Source organism: Anabrus simplex, chromosome 1, assembly GCF_040414725.1.
Source record: "Anabrus simplex isolate iqAnaSimp1 chromosome 1, ASM4041472v1, whole genome shotgun sequence".
Classification (NCBI taxonomy): Eukaryota; Metazoa; Arthropoda; class Insecta; order Orthoptera; family Tettigoniidae; genus Anabrus; species Anabrus simplex.
Window position 1 is genome coordinate 1614924288 of NC_090265.1, and position 20868 is coordinate 1614945155.

The 20868-nt window shown below is 37.2% G+C and overlaps 1 protein-coding gene across 1 annotated transcript in view; it reads left to right on the forward strand.

The window, feature by feature from the left end:
- Positions 1-20868, forward strand: part of Rab3-GEF (Rab3 GDP-GTP exchange factor) — a 517470-nt gene that overhangs the window by 211051 nt on the left and 285551 nt on the right. The window contains exon 19 of the mRNA XM_068226364.1: positions 15482-15682. Coding sequence (XP_068082465.1) covers positions 15482-15682 — 201 coding nt within the window. The remainder of the gene's footprint in view (positions 1-15481; positions 15683-20868) is intronic.

Below are 20868 nucleotides of genomic sequence, written 5' to 3' on the forward strand. Positions count from 1 at the left end.
TCCAACCCCTAACTCCCCTTCCTATAAATGAATATTTGCCCCAGTTTGTCCTCTTGAATTCCAACTTTATCTTCATATTGTGATCTTTCCTACTTTTATAAACGCCATTCAAACTTATTTGTCTACTAATGTCATTCCACGCCATCTCTCCGCTGACAGCTCGGAACATACCACTTAGTCGAGCAGCTCTTCTTCTTTCTCTCAATTCTTCCCAACCCAAACATTGCAACATTTTTGTAACGCTACTCTTTTGTCGGAAATCACCCAGAACAAATCGAGCTGCTTTTCTTTGGATTTTTTCCGGTTCTTGAATCAGGTAATCCTGGTGGGGGTCCCATACACTGGAACCATACTCTAGTTGGGGTCTTACCAGAGACTTATATGCCCTCTCCTTTATATCCTTACTACAACCCCTAAACACCCTCATAACCATGTGCAGAGATCTGTACCTTTTATTTACAATCCCATTTATGTGATTACCCCAATGAAGATCTTTCCTTATATTAACACCTAGATACTTACAATGATCCCCAAAAGGAACTTTCACCCCATCATCACAGTAATTAAAACTGAGAGGACTTTTCCTATTTGTGAAACTCACAACCTAACTTTTAACCCTGTTTATCAACATACCATTGCCTGCTGTCCATCTCACAACATTTTCGAGGTCACGTTGCAGTTGCTCACAATCTTGTAACTTATTTATCACTCTATAGAGAATAATATCATCTGCAAAAAGTCTTACCTCCGATTCCACTCCTTTACTCATATCATTTATATATATAAGAAAACATAAAGGTCCGATAATACTGCCTTGAGGAATTCCCCTCTTAATTATTACAGGGTCAGATAAAGCTTCACCTACTCTAATTCTCTGAGATCTATTTTCTAGAAATATAGCAACCCATTCAGTCACTCTTTTGTCTAGTCCAATTGCACTCATTTTTGCCAGTAGTCTCCCATGATCCACCCTATCAAATGCTTTAGACAGGTCAATTGCAATACAGTCCATTTGACCTCCAGAATCCAAGATATCTGCTATATCTTGCTGGAATCCTACAAGTTGAGCTTCAGTGGAATAACCTTTCCTAAAACCGAATTGCCTTCTATCAAACCAGTTATTAATTTCACAAACATGTCTAATATAATCAGAAAGAATGCCTTCCCAAAGCTTACATACAATGCATGTCAAACTTACTGGCCTGTAATTTTCAGCTTTATGTCTATCACCCTTTCCTTTATACACAGGGGCTACTATAGCAACTCTCCATTCATCTGGTATAGCTCCTCCGACCAAACAATAATCAAATAAGTACTTTAGATATGGTACTATATCCCAACCCATTGTCTTTAGTATATCCCCAGAAATCTGATCAATTCCAGCCGCTTTTCTAGTTTTCAACTTTTGTATCTTATTGTAGTTGTTCTGCCCTAATCGGTAAAGCTTTTGAGAGAATTTTGTAAGATACCAATAGGAGGGAAATGCCACAGTAATTGTTAACATTCACTTTTTCCCCTTTCTTATGCAGAGGGGGAATCAAGGCAAAAGTCCAGTCATGTGGAAGTTTCTTGATCCCAAATCCTGTTGATGATGTCAGTCAATTTATCATCTTGTCATCAGCATACTTCCACAATTCGGCAGTTATCGAGTCCTCACCCTGTGCCTTGTTATTCTTGAGGGATTAGATAATCTGTTTGATTTCTTCTTTCGTTGTAGGGAATGAATCTTGGTTGACATGTATGTTATCTTCAAATGAGAAAGTGGATAATGAAGTTTCACAATTGAGAAGAGATTCAAAGTACTTTGCTAGAATCTGCTAATTATCTTTGTCATTGTGAGGTAGTTTCCTATGTGAGTTTTTGAACTGTAATCTTGTTGGATTATATCTGTTTAGATTGCATTGAAGGTTCTGCAAAAGTCCCATGAAGTCTTGCTCAATCTGTGTTAGGTTGGTTCTTGTTGTAGGCATGTTTTACGTTCCAAAATTTTTTGCTGCGCATTGTCTCTCATTCATTAAGTTTTCCCAGTTATCTTGATTATTTTCTGAATTCCATTTTTGCTATGTGAGTTGTCTTTGTTTTACCACTGATTCACATTCATCATTCCACCAAGCACGTTTCTTTGACTGTTTCCTTTGCTATTATAATCAAGGTCTGTTACAGCTTTTCCCACCTCTGGGAATTCAGGGATTCTAGTTTCTTAGTAAATACAGGATGTGTGTGTAGTTTTTCAGCATCAAATCAATTGATCTTCATCAAGTGGACCTTTCAGGTGTTTCTTGGAATGAGTTTAACTTTGATTTTGGATAGATACTGATCCGAATCTAGATCGGTATTCCTTAGAATCTTCACATTCTGTATCTCTCTTTAAGCTTGATGGGAGACTGGTCAATTTGAAACTCCCTGAGATTGGGATTTGGAGATGTCTAAGTCTTCTGCTTCCTGGGCAGGTGTTTGAAATCTGTAGATTTCATAGCCAGCTTGAAGATTTTACATAGTGGTTTATTCTCTGGTGCGCCGGATAGTTTCCGGTAATGTTTTGGAACTTTCTCTCTTTACCCAGCTGTGAATTGAAATCACCAAGAAGTAGTGTGTTTGCCTGGGATTCCCATATTTGGTGTATTCAGTCTTAATATTATATATTCAGCCATCTTGTGGTAAATTTATGAACCTTTTATTAATGAGCTCCAACATTTTGTTTTGAATTGTCTCAATCGTCAAGATATGTCGTTACTACATTCATGATTTCCTTTCAAGCAAACAACTTATGCATAAGAATTACTCAAACACATCTTCTTGTAATCTGTGTAACTTTTTAAACCCAGTAATGCCGTGCAGTACTGTATAGTACCAATGTGCCTTACTTCAGATTTTCTCATACTGATCCTTACTCATGCATAAATCTGGCAACTTCGTTTTACATTGTCAAGGAGATAGTCCCTACAATGCCCAAAATCAACAGAGGGTTTTATTTGAGTGTTTGTTTGCGGCAACAACTGCTTGGAATTTGAGATTGTGTCGAGAGAAATAAAAATGACTGCACATCTAAGGTAAGTTGCTTTATTTTGTTTATAAATTTTGACAATACAATTTTGTATCACGAGGTTTATTATCTTGAAATATCAGTTCATGACTTGAAATAACAAGTAATTGGTCAGCATTTCTGTGTTAGCTGTTATGACACTAATTATTCTATTGGTACAGTATGGTACCACACATTGCTTACTGTACCTCTTTGTTTCTTTTCTCCTCCTTGCTTTTAAGGGCGATTCTAAAGAAACAGTTTATATTGCAGTTGAAAATAATGATATATATATGTCATTCAATTGTATAATTGTAGCTTTTACTTAAAAAAACCACATCATAACACACGTGGATCGCGCAATGTATCATGTCTAGTGATGTGTGAACTTCATGTGAGTGGCTTGACACTTGAGGAGGTTGTACATATTATTGAACCACTAGAATCTAACATATTATCTGATGAAGATTCGGCTGGGGAAGATGAAGGGGATCTCACAGATTACCTTACAGGAGGTCAACTCCAAGCACCAGCTGAAGTAGCGCTGAAGCAGGAAATTCTGCACAGGAGTAGAGAATCCATTAAGAATCAAGCCCCGCGAAGAGAGCGAAATGATTACCTCATCCTCCAGCTACCTGGATGGTGGATGACCTAGTCCCCACAACAATCCACTTCCCTAGTGCAAAATTTTCCACTTTTCGAAATATGATGCCGAGCAAAATATTTTTGTTGTTTTTTTATGATGAAGTTGTGAATTTCTTGTGCTCTGAAGCCAGCAAGTATGTGTTTTTTAAAAATGAAGACGATCCTAAAGTAACCCCAAAGAAATGAAAATATACGCTACCATTTTACTTCTAAATGGCTATGTGCAAGTTCCACCATCAGAAAAGGGTAGGGGCAAAATATATATATATATATTTGGGTGGTATTTTGAAGAGAAATAAATGCAGTTGTTCACACTTCTTTTCTTTTTAGAGTATCTGACACCTTGAGATTCAATGGCCTACATCACCATATCGTTGTAACAAACAAACGTCGGTGCTGTGCGGCTACCGGATGCAAATCCTGTGGCCGCACAGTGTGTGTCAAGTGTATTGTGGGCATTTGTGTAAACTACCTTTTGCCATTCTAAACTAGTTAAAAGTGGAAATAGGTGACTAAATAAGAAAACTGAAGTCTATAGTAATATTATTCCTATTTCCTAAAGATATGTCACGTTTGAGCTAAAGTTATTTTTTGGAATTCCTGAAGGGATGTCACAAATGAACCTATAAACACCATTTGTTCTTTTGTTTATTACTATGTAATTTGTAAGTGATGTTCTGTAACAATATTAAGCATTAAATTTCATGGTATTTTAACGAGGTAACAATTTTTATGTTTCACCCAAAAGCTATGTCAAGCGCCGTGCAGTACCATACGGTAACAGGCCCTCATTTAGAAACCAATCCAATTTTTAGAAAAATTAAAAACTCGAATGTTTAAAACTCCGGCGTTCAACATGGCATAATGTACTGGATTAGAAGTGCTATGTTACAGTTATTACATGCCATAGGCTGATCATTCTTCAGTTGCATATAACTCTGAACTGAGCAGTCATTGAGTAGTTTCTTTGACTTGTGATCATTTCCTTTTAAGAAATATTCTCTATCAGCATAGTATGAATTCACTTGAAATTTAAGTAATTATTTACTTCAATATTGATATCATTTATGTAGTAATGAAAATTTTATAGAATTACACTGACTTTACTATTATCTTGTAATGATAAATGAATTTCTTCATTGGAGCACTTCCAACTGCTTCCTTAATGTCTGATTGCCAGGTTACGAACTGTCAGTATTTCATATAGAAAGGCAGTTTTATATAATTTGGTCATATAGTGCATGTGATTTGAATTGTATCTGTTCACTGAAAATGGTAGTGCTTTTATTTCACATTGGACCTATTGGTTGAAATCTCAAAATTAGATATACAGAACACAATTATCAGTCAATTACTGCAATCCATAGCAAAATGTTCACTTACACTCATGTCCAGTATCAGAACTGTCATTAAATGACCATGATCAGAACTGTCCACAGTCATTAAATGGCCACTATCGAAAATGCCCACAGCCATTAAATGACCATTAAGAAAAATGCCCACAGTTATTAAACATACAGTAACTTAAAATGTACAGATAAATGTTTAAAATTTAAATGTAAATTAATAATTTAACATTGAAGTGTAAGCTAAGTTTGCAATATTGAGCAATGTAAGTTAATTTCATTTTCTAATTTTCAGCATGCATTTTCACATGGCATATAAGCTTCTACAGTTATATTGTCATATTATTGCTGTTCTTATATTAATTGTTATGCCTGTTGCCATTTCTTGATGGATGGTGTACTTTTGCATCTGTCTCTTGGCACAGGCCCGAGCAAAATGTAGCTTCCACCAAAGTCCCAGCTTTTATCCATGGCTGCGACAATATGGAAGCTGCTGGGGTATGAGTATTGCATGACAGCATGACCAGTGCATCTAATTATTATGAAAGGTGTTGCTCATAGGGTCAATCGCGCTGCAATAACACTTTCTGACCCAGTTAGGAAATCTATGGCAAACTACCTCACTCTTTATCTTGCCTAGTATGCCATATTTTGGTGCCACCATCAGTTGTTGTGCTGTCCCTGTAACTGCGTAACATTTGGAGTTGCAATTTGAGTATCCAACCAGACTCTGGGCTGACGACAGACACATATTCATTGTATTGGCATACAGTTCCTTCAATTCTCCTTTGATGTGTAATATAACTACTTGTTATTTATGGGCTGTCATATATTTACATGGCCATTTTGAATTAGGATTTTGGTATTTTCTTTCTATTTTGTTCATGTGTTGTTTTCTATAAATCTCCAAATACTTACATGAAGTCCAGAAATTATTCTTTTCTGAGAGTTATTCAGGTAGGTGATGGATTAGAAACTTGCTACAACAAATTTTGATTTTCTTTTGAAACAGAAACCAAATATACAAGAATCAAATTACATATTCAGTATTTTGACTTGTGGACTTCCCTGTATACTGTAAACCTGTGACTTTATATGATTGGACTTTTTAGTTGTGGACATTTTTATAGAAATTTTTGTATATTGGACATTGTGTTATACTTAACACTATTAGCTGCTGTCCTCAGAGGCCCAGGTTTGATTCCCAGAACTGCCAGAAATTTAAGATTGACAAGAGGCTGGTATGTGGTTGAAATAGTACATGCAGCTCACCTCCATTGGGGGTGTGCCTGAAAAGAGCTGCACCACCCCAGGATAAGGACACGAGTTTACTATTGACCTGGAATGACAGAACGCATCTGAACACTTAAATATAACACAGAAAAATCTGGTTTTGTCAACCACTTATTAGAAACTGGACAAAAATATGTGCAAGCATGGAAATTCTCCAAATCAGCTCTAAAGGACATACTCTGAACACTCTAGAACATGGGTTTCTAACTGGTGGTATGTGTACAATGGGGGTTAATTTTGAGCCATTCAGATGTACAAGAAAAGTAATCAGCAATGAGGGAAAAGCAAGTAAAGTAAAAAATAAAGAGTTAGTTACAGTAGCATTCAGAAATATTTTGACAACAAGGTTTTGTTTATGTATGCCCTCTATTGTCACGGCCACCAAATTAGGTGGGTCAGAGAAATCACGCTGTTGCCAAGGTTATGTAGCAACTGGCGAAGAAATGTCTAACTGACCACATCATTTCGGAGCGCGAGGCAAGTTGTTCTCTCTCAAGCTCCTGATGTTACTTCATATAATGTTTCTAAACAAATTATACTACAAGCTTCAGAAAAGACTGCTGATTTCAGTGGTATAATTATTTTCCACATAAACCATTTTAAATAATTATTAGAAATAAAATCTTGAACAAGTAAATTTAAATCCGTAGAATCATGTATTGAAAATTTCAGTAAGCGGCCAAGTTTTTATTTCTTCAGCCAATAAAATTTTGTCTGCGGGAAAAATGAAAGAGATCACCTGACTTATATTTTTTATCTGAAACATATTTCCGTGAGTCTTGTAATTTTCTGGAAAATGGCCCGGAAAGCAATCATGTAAATGTCGCTAGCTGAGGCAGTTCGGGGTGCGCGCGCCAGCACAGGCTGCAGGACCTCGTAAATACTTTTGGATTACATATTAATCTGTATCAGTTTTATTACTTTATAACTTTAAATGTTTAAATACTGTATATTGTACTGAGTAACATAGAAAAAGAGCTACTTTAAAGAATAGGTTTAGATTCATTTACAATGAATTAAGAATCGGATTCTAGCTTCAAGGCAGTCTACGATTTCTTAGTCACTGTCATCACTCATCTCACTATCTGTTGAGTCGCCATTTATACTGATGATGAATGACTCCATTCTTTCGTCCCTTACTATTTCTTTGGCCCAATCATCTGTATGAAGATTTTCCTCGCGATTGAAGCACTTTTCCCACTCTGCAGCAGTCACTCGGTCGATGGCGTCTGACGTGAGCTTCTCTACGTCTTTTATTTTGAATGTCTTGTTCCTCTCTGCCACTTCTCTCTTGACTTGGCTATCCATCCTTAATTGCACTTACGGTGCAAGCTCAACAGCTGCATGACGGCGAATGGCTCAGGTAAGGTGGCCCGGAGCAGATGAGCTTCAGCTAGACAGCACTGCACGATCAGCGTTGCCAATCCATGCTCGGAGGTACTGTAAGTGACTCTCGACCATCTGTCGCTTCGCTGTTCCCACATCTAACGACAGCGCAGTTTTCCTCATCTGCCTAATTGTAACACAGTCATGTTTCATTGTGCTTCCTTACTTGCACTTTACTTAACCTTCATTCAGAACACTCACTGCACCACATTAGATAGGTTGGTTGTGACTTTGCTGTACCTGTCAGAAATGAGCAAAGTTATCTTTACATGAATGTAACTGAATGCTCCTACTAAGACTTTTCATAATCAAACTGTATATTATTTACAAATTAAAACTTACAAGTGTTAAGTTCTGACAATGGCCGCAACCACTGCTGTAAGGAAGTACCATTCTTGAGCAAATGTAACTCACAATTTCAAGGTGTCTAGACAAATTATAAGTGAATGGAATAAGTTTTTTAAATAAAGAGGTTCTGTTTGCATTCATCTGAGGTGTGTACAACCAAGAGAAACCTCAATAAGGACAGATAATCTCATAATCTCATATTCATGTCATACTGCTGTTGACATATGTGATGATCTAGAGGCTAATTACAATGTAAAGTTGCATACCTCCACAGTACAAGGGCACCTGAAGGTTTCTAATTGTAATGGTTTGCGACCAAGTAAGAAGACTCTAATAATACAAACAAAAGAGAACAGGATGGCCCATCTTAGCTTGGCTCAAAAGTACAAACATTGGATTGGTCTAATGTGGTTTGGAGTGATGAGAAAAAGTTTATTTTCTTTGGATGGAATTCATTTCTACATCCACCAAATGAACAAAACAATGTGCAGTATCAGGTTCCTTCCATGAAGCATGGCAGAGGTAATGTTTTGGTAAGGGGATGATTTTCTCATCGTGGAAGAGGTGCTTTGGTACATGTCATTGGGATGATGGATTACTTTCAGCATTGGGATATACTGAAAAAGCATGTATTGTCACACTCCAAAAGAACCTTTTACAAAAATGGATTTTCCAACATGACAGTAACCTATACACTGTATGTAAAAGATCATCTTAAGAAAGCAAAGGGTCAAGTTCTGCATTGGCATTCTCAAGGTCAGGACTTAAATCCCACCGTCCTAGACAAACACGTCAGATGCCACACTTACTCAGATCAAGATATTTTTTAGGGGTTTTGAGTGGTACATGGAAAGCTATATTTATTGTCATAATAAGAACTTGATTGATACAATACCGAGACGATGTATGGTCATCGTAGCTGAAAATGGTTCTACAACAAAAATTGGATAATAGAATGGTACAATTGCATATTAATAAGAAATAACCTTTTTGATAACAAACCTTCTACTGACTTCCATTTGGTATGTTTCTACAACTTATCCAAACATAGGAGAGATTATATTATATTCATCTGACTGTATATATAGCTGACCACAAGGTTCCAGAATAGCTGCAAAATTATTACAATTTTAATAAAAACCTAATATCATAATACCACCAAATGAAATTGTAAATAAGTGAATCATTCTCTACTACTTAAAAATACAAATTATGCAAAATGTTCAGAGAGTCCCTTATCACAAATACAACAATATCACACAGGAAATCTGCAGAAAAACCCTGTTTTGATAGGATGCAACTCGCAAATTTTGTCAATCTGCCTCTTGCACCAGAGAGTATTCCATATACCTTCCACTGTGATGGTGGGATGTTGTAACAATCACTTAGGTATGGAAAACATGGCTCATAAATTTCTATTTTCTCTCCTTTGCCTGTTGGAGGGAGTTCTCAAACCAGACAGTTGGGTCTAACACATAGGCTACAGGCAGCTTTTGGTTTATTGCCACTATGTCTATTCCTCTTTTGGAACCACAGAATGACACGCAGTGAGCCTCTTAAAAAACTTGCCACTGTCTGAGCACAGTGAGGATGCTAGTGTTGTTGGTATGTGATGTCTGCTATTCCTCTGAAGTTCACCTTTTGAGCAGAATCCCAATATGTGACCAAAAGTTCCAATCTCACTACAACCTTCATGGCGGCAGTGATTTGTACTGAGGCTTCTACCTGGAACTGATCGGACGGCTGCTATGTTGCATGACATTGTTAGTGTTTGACCATTCTGAAGAGAAAAGACCTTTCCATGTGCTCACCCAACTATTTGGTTTTGGATTTTCTGCAAATCTTTGACACCTTTACCCAAAGCTTGTGCGAGGACCAATTTTCAAATTCTTGGTTTCTATTTGAAAGCTTGTGCGAGGACCAATTTTCAAATTCTTGGTTTCTATTTGATGGCCAGTTAACTCCATTGTTGGTTGAAATACCTAATGCCTGTTTTGCAATATTCCACTCTGCTTCAACCTATATTTCCAGCACAACATCTCAAATGCCTGAGTATGGCTTTACGGCTTATGATTCCTTCATATTAGCAAATGATAATTATTGAAGGCATGACTATAAACCTCTTCCCCAGTCATTATATGCAATTCACTTGTTGCTTTTTTATCATCACTCCTCCCCAGAGCAATTGTATATTACATCCTTGTCAGACTGTTTGATCAGTTCAGTTACTGACCAAGTCAAAGAAAGTGAAATGAAAGATGTTCTTGTTGAGTCTGTAAAAGTTGAAAATTTTATGAATTCACAATCACAAAACTCCATATTTCCTTTCAGACATTTCAGAACATCCCAATTACTATCTTCAAGGTAAATAAAAAATTATATCATATATACATAGATAGAGACATCAAAAGAAACACATTTTCTTTTTTGTTACTCCCTCTCCCTACATTAACCTGCCATTGTGTTTATCCTATTATGTGTTCCTTTTGATGTTTGTATCATTTTATATATGACTTAATTTGCAGTTATTTCTTCCTTTCTGTTACTTAAAAATATTAAGTCAGGATTGAAAAACTGGACATTTCAAAAGTGTGTATTGAAAAATGTTAACCTTATGTTCTTAAGACTGCGCATAACGTCTTACATGAGTATGACTTGCCAAAACCAAACCCCAAACCCCATGGCGCACAGTCCTGAAGGACCATGGCCTACCAAGCGACCGCTGCTCAGCCCAAAGGCTTGCAGATTACGAAGTGTCGTATGGTCAGCACGACGGATCCTCTCGGCCATTATTCTTGGCTTTCTAGACCGGGGCCCCATCTCACCATCAGATAGCTCCTCAATTGTAATCATGTAGGCTGAGTAGACCTCGAACCAGCCCTCAAATGCAGGTAAAAATCCCGGATCTGGCCAGGAATCGAACCTGGGTCCTCCGGGTAAGGGGCAGGCACGCTACCCCTACACCACGGGGCCGGCAAGTATGACTTGCACTTATCCCAAAATGTGAAAGAAAATATTGCAGTTCGCATAGAGATCTCAATTACAAGTTATAAATCTCATTTTTCAACCGTATTGGAGTTCAGAGTAATAAATTATTGTATTTATAATATATTGTATTGGAAAGGTGGTTCTTCAAATATATTATAAATATAATAATTTATTAGAGATCTCAAAGTGACCTTTTATAAGCCTTTCCCTCAGTAAAAAAAGAAGAGAATTCTTCAAAGAAGCTAAAACATTAATCAAGGAAACAGAGCAGTTAATTGAACTCTCAATTCTTTAAATTCTGGTTTTAAAAGAAAATACCATATTACCTTTTAGGTACAAATCTGTGAGGAATACAAACAGGTCAGTGAGTAGGCCTTCAAATACCTCTTATTTTTTACTAAAACTGAACTAGTGTAATATGAAGAAGTGCCCAGTGGATATTGGACTGTGATTGGTCAATGTGATAATGTGTTGCCCCAATGTTTTGAACAGTGATGAAGGCATGAGTCCTACAAAAGAGTTTGTACAAAAGAGCTAGAATTCAGAGAAGAAATGAAAACCAGGCTGTGCAACAACAAAAGGCTTTGACAGTTACAATGTATTAGAATTATGACAGAGCTTCTGGTTTCCAGTGTAGGTCTCTTTAGCCATCTAACAAGTCATAATCAGCAACCCTGATGCACTCAGTAGACATCATTATACTTGCCAGTGAGTGAATGCCAATGATGACAACCAGTGAAGAAAGCCTTTCCCTCTTATACCGTCATAAAGAATAAGTATTGCAACATGCTAAACAACCTCACTAACTATGTTTCAGTTAGCTAGTGAACTATATAATAAGTATTACATATTTCAGCATATGGCACATCATGAACTTTTAACTTATAAACTAAAGTAGTGTAATTAATTTTGTGTGCATATAACACTACTCAGAGGAAAATCACAGACAGACATTTAGATTGCAAATATATTTGATTCATTAATTTGTTACCAGCAGAAATTCTTCCAGGTCACTAAGAAACCCTTTACATGCCGCATCTGGATAATATGCTGAACAGTCTGACATTCTGCACTGCAGTCACAACTGGGTGAGAATGTCAAACCCCATTCAGACAAAGTGTCAGAAAATTTGCAGACTTTTTGTGTTAGTTTTAAAAACAAAACTATTTCCGAAGCAAGGGGCGTTTAAAGTAGATTTCAAAGGGGAAAACAAGTGGAAAGGAGGTCAAGGACCACTTATATCTAGAACGATAAAGGCAGACTCTCTCCCAGGACTAACATTCTCATTGAACAGGCACATTTTAAATCACATGCTGCATCATACAAAATTATTTTTCTAACTGCAATATTGGCAATAGACATGTTGTTGTTTGAGTCATCAGTCAATAGACTGGTTTGATACAACTTTCCGTGCCACCCTATCCTGTACTAATGTTTTTATTTCTACATAACTACTACATCCTGTATCTGCTCTAATCTGCTTGTCATATTCGTACCTTGGTCTATCCCTAGTGTTCTTACCACCTACACTTCCCTCAAAAACCAACTGTACAAGACCTGGGTGTCTTAAGTTGTGCCCAATCATTCTTTCTCTCCTTCTGGTCAAATTTAGCCAAATCAATCTCCTCTCACCAATTCAATTCAGTATCTCCTCATTTGTGATTCTATATACCCATCTCACCTTCAGCATTCATCTGTAACACCACATTTCAAAATCTTCTATTCTCTTTCTTTCTGAGCTAGTTATCATCCATGTTTCACTTCCATACTATGCCACACTCCAGACGAAAAAACATCTTTCTAATTCCTATATCAATGTTCGAGGTGAAAAAATTGGCAATAGACACAGCATATCAAATGTCCCTGTCCTGGTATCAGTTGCTGAGGATGGTTTTGCAGAAAGAGTTTGGAAGTACTCCAGTGAGGTACCGTAGTTCATTAACTGATATGACAGTGGAATTTATTAACTTAACTATTGTGGTTTGACTTTGTAATGGTCCATATTGACTAAAATCTCTACTTCAATAAATACACTTTAAGTTTTGAAATCAGCCTTGTCAATACTTATAGTTAATAAACCAAATATCTCTTGGATCTATTTATTATTAAGCACCAATCACATTCTTAACAAGTCCTGTTGTAACCTGTACCACATATTTAATTCTAAACATCTGTTAATATATAATATGTTTCATAAATAAACTGAAAACTACACTATTCTATTTACAATCGTATTAAAATGTCAGCCTTGTCTATTACCCACAAATATAATCAATTTATTAAAATTAGCATCTCTTAAAAATGATTGAAATCTTCCAACCTGGAGTTTACATTTGCTAAATGTTGTGGCTACTTCCATTTGTCTCAAACACTCCCTAGAGTGGTAGTATCTCATACTCATTTATTGCAGATTGAGAGTGGAGTCCAGAATCACTAATGCTATGTATCAAAAGGCTTATTGGGAATGTCTCAAAGTTAAGGCAATGCTTTGAGCAGCTTACTGTCATGAGGCAAGTTCTGCACTACTGGAGCTGCAGTAGCTGATACTTGTTGAAGATATCAATATCAATACTCAACTGAACTTAACGTGTTGTAAGCTTGATGAAAACACATTTCATGTATAATATTGATGTCACTCTCTTCTTGGCTTTTCATATCACAGACCCATTATACATCAACTTTGTCATGAAGATTTGTAAATTAGTTTAAAATTAAGAAAGAGAAAGCGTCAGCAAGAAACTTTCAAACCCATACTGGCTAGGTGCTTTATTTTGGCAATACCTATCATGTGGTACTTATTCTAAGTAAAACTTGCAGCTGGTTTTTAAATCTTTTTGTAAATAACTGATCATGGTTTACATGGCTGCAGTGATAGTTTGACTGTGATCTAGGATATCTCCAGTACATTGAGGAAAATCATTGGTTTAATACAACCATTATTTAACGTTCCCCCAGAAATATACAAAACAGTTACTGGTATCAATAATAGATAATTATGCAGTCCATTAACAGCTATATTTGTATTTTCGAGGCAATAAGGATCACATTTTTTAAGTAAGTTCCCAGAAGGGAACCATCATTTAATTTCATGTGGCATGCTACAATGGGGCTAAACACTGATCATTTTGTGATTTAAAACATCCTAAAGAGCTTGAATATTTTTATAAGAATTATACTGTTTGACAGGATTTTTTAATTTCATCTTACAAATTTGGAGAGACCATGTTCATTTTGGATATAAATGATAAGTCTGGAGTAGTGAGGTCATCTTTGAATAGGTTATAGATAGATTTTTCACCATAAGGCGTTGTCATTCACAATTCGTAATCTCCCTGAACATGTTGTTCCTTCCAATGTTTTATATCGAGATGAAAATATCCCAAAACTGTAGGGCCTATATGAAGTTCTGCAATCAGTTTAACTACCAGAATGTAATATCTGGTGTATAACGGTCTGCTTTAGGTGATTGTCTACTAAGCTGAAGGTCATGAAGAAATGCACACTACACTTTTGCATCAATAGTACCTACGATTTTAAATGGTCTTTATTGCCTGCATTATCATCCACTTATTGGTTTATTACAACTGCGTGAAACTCATCAGACTTCTCAAGGACTGACAGTTCTTATGATTGGAGTACGTATCTAAATTACTCTTATTTAAAAATTGAATAAATATTATGCAATATTACCAATCCTAAATCATATATATATATTTTATATAATTTCTTACAATATCTTGGGCCATGGTGACTTACAGTGGCTAATCAGAATGTAGTTTTTCTTACAAAATCTTCCATTTTGCCCTTACAAGCTGAGGTATGACCTAATTTTAAAAAGTGAACTCATTCGTGGGTCCAAATAAATGAGTGCTTACACTTTGACAGATGCCAGAATAACACTAGTTAGGGAATAATTTCCCACACAAATTTAAGGGACTGGATATTTAAGGTTTGCTAATCCCTCTAAAGGATGAGGAATCAGTCAGCTACAGCCTCTTCCTATAATGAATTGAACAAATCCTACACAATGTAAGAAATGTAACTAAAATGAATATACAGAGTTATACATTAGTACATTAGTGAAAGGGGACACATTATTACACTAGTCTTGGAAATATTCTTAAACCTTCTGGATTTATTGAAAAATAGCTTATTTGGGTACTGTCACATAGGTTTTTGTAATATACTAATTTAAAATATCATAATTGATGTTTTCTGATAATTGTTTGTCAGTTTTTGGTAAGAGAACTTTTTAAAAGCTTATGTATTTTAACTGAATTTCTTACTGATATGAGAGAAATAACATTTCTAAAACTCTCTTACTTTTTATATATGAGAATTGTTAATATACACATTAAAAGATTAAGATAGAGTGATCGTAGCTGCGGCATCCTGTTATTCCTGCTTAAACTAAAAATCCTACTATTGTTATTATTTTTACTATTATTACCAGGATAAGGAAGAAGTAATGAGTCCAGGAGGGGAATCGGATTCAAACTCAACCACAACAACGCCCAAGACTATAATTAGTAACCAGTCATCCCTTCCACATCACTCCCCAACGCCAAGTTTGGGGAGTGAGACATCTTTAGGAGGTTCTGACAGGGACCGCCCTGGAACTCCAAAATCGAGATTAGCCAGATCAGTTACTCCTGTAAGTTAGTGTATGGCTTAGGATTTGTTAGACTCTTGTCTGCATGTCATGTTCTTTAAGTTTCTCCTTCATCTACTTTGCTTCTTATCTCAATATTTTATTTGCATTGAAAGGCTGATTTCCTTTTTCTAGGTACGATGCATTTCATTTGCTGTTTCAGGATTGCCTTGCATTATGGTAAAACTTATGGTATTATTAAGATTGCAATTTCTCTTTTTTAGGTCTAATTTGATAGTAAAGGAGAATGTTGGTATTCACTTGAATGAGAAGTAAAGCATGAATATTACTAATATTTGTCAGAAGTATTCGTGGTTATAATCCCAGAATTATATCTTAGGTTGGTTGGTTAATTTTATGTATTTGTTTTAACAGTCTACTATACAGACTATTTATATGTAATTAATTTTGTTCCTTAAAATACCTAGCATCACAGCCATCATCAAATTGTAAATCTCTATTGGACTTGAAAACTGAACTCTACAATTACTGGGGGTAATTCTGAGCAGGTTATTTCCTTTCACATTTTCCTTTACTCTCTCAGTGAAAGTACTGAGATTGTAACTTCTCACTTTTGCCAATCCTGATCCCACATATTCACCATTATGTACATTCATCAGTGTTATATAATATTCTTTATACACCAATCAGGAATCTGCAAAAATATGTTACAAATTGTTACTCAGAACATTTGTATTTCATCACATTTAAGGAAAATACTATAAGTTACCACAAGATTACATGCTTTTTGTAAGTGGGTATAATGAACTTTGAACTAACATACACTGCCAGAAAAAACACATGCAACATCCTCAAGAACTGTGTTCAGTGGCATCGGTGTATAATATGTACACACTGAGGGGTGGTTGTGCTAGTGATTAATTTGTCACAGACATCGATGATCAGATGGCGCTCAGGAGGCCTGTCTGTGCACACTCTTTTTGACTCTGCAGGCTGTAACTGTGCTGAGGTTAGAGGTGAACAGTGTTTGCAACATTCATTCTAGGGTACAACCATGCCCTGCTGATGAGTACATGCTCCTGTTGAACAATTACAGCCATTTGAATGGCATCGCATTATGAGCCTCCAGGAAGCTGGATGGTTGTATCGACAAATTGCTACACAGGTTAGGTGCAATGTATCGGTGCTGTGTCACTGATTTCAGCATTGGTCTGTGGGGCATTCCCACACCCGTAAACCAGGCACCAAATATCCGCATGGTACAGATGCATTGTGCAAGCAGTAGTGGCTGACGAACATCATCCAGGAACGAAATCCGGTCACATGTTGCACCTGCTGTGTCACCAAGGACCATTCAGAACCGTCTGCTTGCCGCAGGATTACGATCACGTGTGCCTCTAGTCAGGCTATCACTGACACCATGACACTGCCAAGCAAGGCTACTCCAGTGTCGTGAAGGAGTCGACTGGAGGGGGGAAATGGCGCTCTGTTGTCTTCAATGATGAGAGTATGTTCTGTCTGTATGCAAGTGATCGACATACACATGTACGGCATAAATCTGGGGAGCAGCCTATTCCAGATTGCATTTGCCCATAACACCCAGGTCCCACCACAGGCTTCATGGTGTGGGGGTCATCAGTTACAACTTGCAGTCACAGAGTAATGTAACCAGTGTCCGCTATATTGTAGAGGTTGTTACTGCCAGTTCTTCGACAGGAAGGTGATGTGCTTTTCCAGCAGGACAATGCACATCCACATGCAGCTGCTGCAACGCAATACTCTATGTGGTATACAACAACTGCCCTAGTCAGCAAGATCACCGGATATCTTGGCAATTGAACATGTGTTGGACATGATGAAGAAGGAAGTGACTTGTTCTTCAGAGCTTGCAAGAGCCATTGCCAAATTGCAAACCAAGATGCTTGGGACAGTCTATCTCAGTATGCCATTTTCAGCACCTTGATGATTATTTGCCTGCACAATTACATGCCTGCATTGCCGCCAGAGAGGGGTATAGGCCTACTGTATACTGAAGCGACTGTTTGGGAACCCTTTACTTTGATGTGTGTTTCATTTAATCTGAATTTGTAATCATGTACTCCTGCAATGATGAACTACCTATCACATCGCTTATGAACAAAATGACCTTGTCCTTGAGGATGTTGCATTTTTTTCTGACAGTGTACATACCTACATCTTTATTATAGACTCTTATTGCCTTTCAATGTTCAGTCTGCAAGCCTCTGTGAATTGACTAACTGCTGCCTCAATCCTTTATTTGTAACTAGTTCTGTGGCCTCGTTTAGTTCTAAACCTCTTATCTTTAAATCATTAGAAACTGAGTGTAACCATCATCATCTTGGTCTCCCTCTACTTCTCTTACCCTCCATAACAGAGTCCATTATTGTCCTAGGTAACTTATCTTCCTCCATTCGCCTCACTTGACCCGACCACTGAAGCCGGTTTATGCGTACAGCTTCACCCATCGAGTTCATTCTTAACTTATCCTTTATCTCCTCATTGTGAGTACCCTCCTGCCATTGACCCACCTGTTTGTAGCAGCAATCATTTTGCTACTTTCATGTCTGTTACTTCTAACTTATGAATAAGATATCCTTATTCCACCCAGCTTTCACTCCCATAATGCAACATTGGTCTGAAAACAGACCAGTGTAAAGATAGTTTCATCTGGGAGCTAATCTTCTGAATAAGATATCCTTGTTCCACCCAGCTTTCACTTCCATAAAGCAAAGTTGGTCTGAAAACAGACCAGCGTAAAGATAGTTTCATCTGGGAGCTAATCTTCTCCTTACAAAATACTGCTGATTGCAACTGTGAGCTCACTGCATTAGTGTTACTGCACCTTGATTCAATCCCACTTACTATGCTACCACCCTGGGAGAACACACATCCTAAATACTTGATATTATCTACCTGTTCCAGCTTTTTATTCACAATCTGACATTCAGTTCTCTTGGATTTCTTACCTTCTGATGTCAATTTAGTCTTGGATGGGCTAATTTTCATACCATACTTATTGCGCACATATTACCAAGTTCCAAGATATTAAGACTGCAGGCTTTCGGTATGATGCCATTAAGACTAAGTCATCAGCATAGGCCAAACTGCTTATTATATTTTCACCTAACTCAATCCCTCCCCGCCATTTAATACCTTAATGATTCATGTAAACTACGAACAACAATGGTGAAAGATTGTGGTCTTGTCTAACCCCTGCAAGTACCTTGAACCAAGAAATTCTACCATCAATTCTCACTGTAGCCCAATTGTTCACATAAATGCCTTTGATTGACTTTAATCTTCTACCCTTAAACCCTTAGTCCCCCAGTACCCATGGTGAACATCTTTTACCTCTGTACTCTGTCGTTAGATCTACGAAGCATAAACATAGCTATCTGTTCCTGTTGTAGCATCAATTACCTGCCAAACAAAACAAAAAAAACCAAACCCTATGGCACTACAGCCCTTGAAGGGCCTTGGCCTACCAAGCGACCGCTGCTCAGCCCTAAGGCCTGCAGATTACGAGGTGTTGTGTGGTCAGCATGACAAATCCTCTCGGCCATTATTCTTGGCTTTCTAGATCGGGACCATTATCTCACCGTCAGACAACTCCTCAATTCTAATCTCGTAGGCTGAGTGGACCTCGGACCAGCCTTCAGGTCCAGGTAAAAATCCCTGACCTGGCCAGGAATTGAACCCGGGGCCTCCGGGTAAGAGGCAAGCACGCTACCCCTACACCACGGGACCAGCCATCAATTACCTGCTGCATACTGAAAATGTGATCTTGACAGCCCCTGTGTAGTCTGAAACCACACTGGTTTTCATGCATATTCCTCTCAGCCACTGATCGCACCCTCTCTTCCAAAATCCCAGAGAACATCTTGCCTGGTATACTGATCAGTGAGATACCTCGATAGTTGTTGCAATCCTTCCTATTCCCTTGCTTATAGACAGGTGCAATTACTGTTTTTTGTCTAATCAGAACACACCTTGCTAACATTCCTTGCTAATCTAATTACTCTGTGAAGCCATTTCATCCCTGCCTTCCCACTATATTTCATCATTTCAACTCTAATTTCATCCATCCCTGCTGCTTTTTGACAATGGAGTTTATTTACCATCCTTTCCACTTCCTCAAGCATAATTTCATAAACATCATTGTTCTCTTCCCCATGAGCCCAGTTGTTGGCGACGTTACCAGGAAGATTTAGTTTTACGCTGAGAAGATTTTCAAAATATTATTTCTACCTGTCCAATGATTCCCTGGAATCTATTATGAATTCCCCTGATTTACCCAAAACACTACTCATTTCCTTTTTCCCTCCCTTCCTAAGATTCTTTATTACTGTCCAGAAAGGTTTCCCTGTTGCTTGACCTAGCCTTTCCAGGTTATTACCAAAATCTTCCGACGACTCTTCTTAGATTCAATAACCATTTGTTTCGCTCTGCCTGCATCAATCCTTGTTTGGAGTAATTTCTGATATGACTTCTTTTTACGTACACAAGCTGCTCTCACTTTATCATTACACCAAGATGTTTGCTTTCTATTTGTTTTTTATTTGTTTTATTTTTAGTAGCTGTTACGTTCTTCAGTCTGCTGAAACTAATTTTGAAACCATTGAAACTAGTTTTCAAATTAATTTATAAACTACCTGTAAAAGAAAATATATAGTAAAAGTATTATAGTTGGAAAAGAAATAATTAAAATAGAATGATATTATGTTTAAATATTTGAGTGTGATTTGATAGAATCTGATGCTGTTCTTTCAAGACCAAAACAGTTATAAATAACTGAGTCAAAACTGGAAAAGAGATGGCTTTGGATATTACAAACTAACTCCCTCTGTTCCTTTCATCTACGTACAATTCATTGTATGCATCAGTCCTTGTTTGGGGCCATTTCTGATATGCCTTCTTTTTACATTTACAAGCTTCTCTCACTTTATCATTCCACCAAGATGCTTGCCTTTTCTCATCTTTACACTTAGAACTAAGGTCTGAAAATTTTTGTTAGTATGATAACTGATAAAATAATTACTGCCTGTCACAGCGGGTGTTCAAGAGGAAAGTATAAAAATATTTAGTGAAAAGGAGGCTATACCAAATGCAGTTTTTTACCCAGGAAAATTGGTAACATACCTTTCCATCCTGTTAAAACGTTGATCAATAAGGGTGATGATATGGAAGACATGCCACACTTACTGACT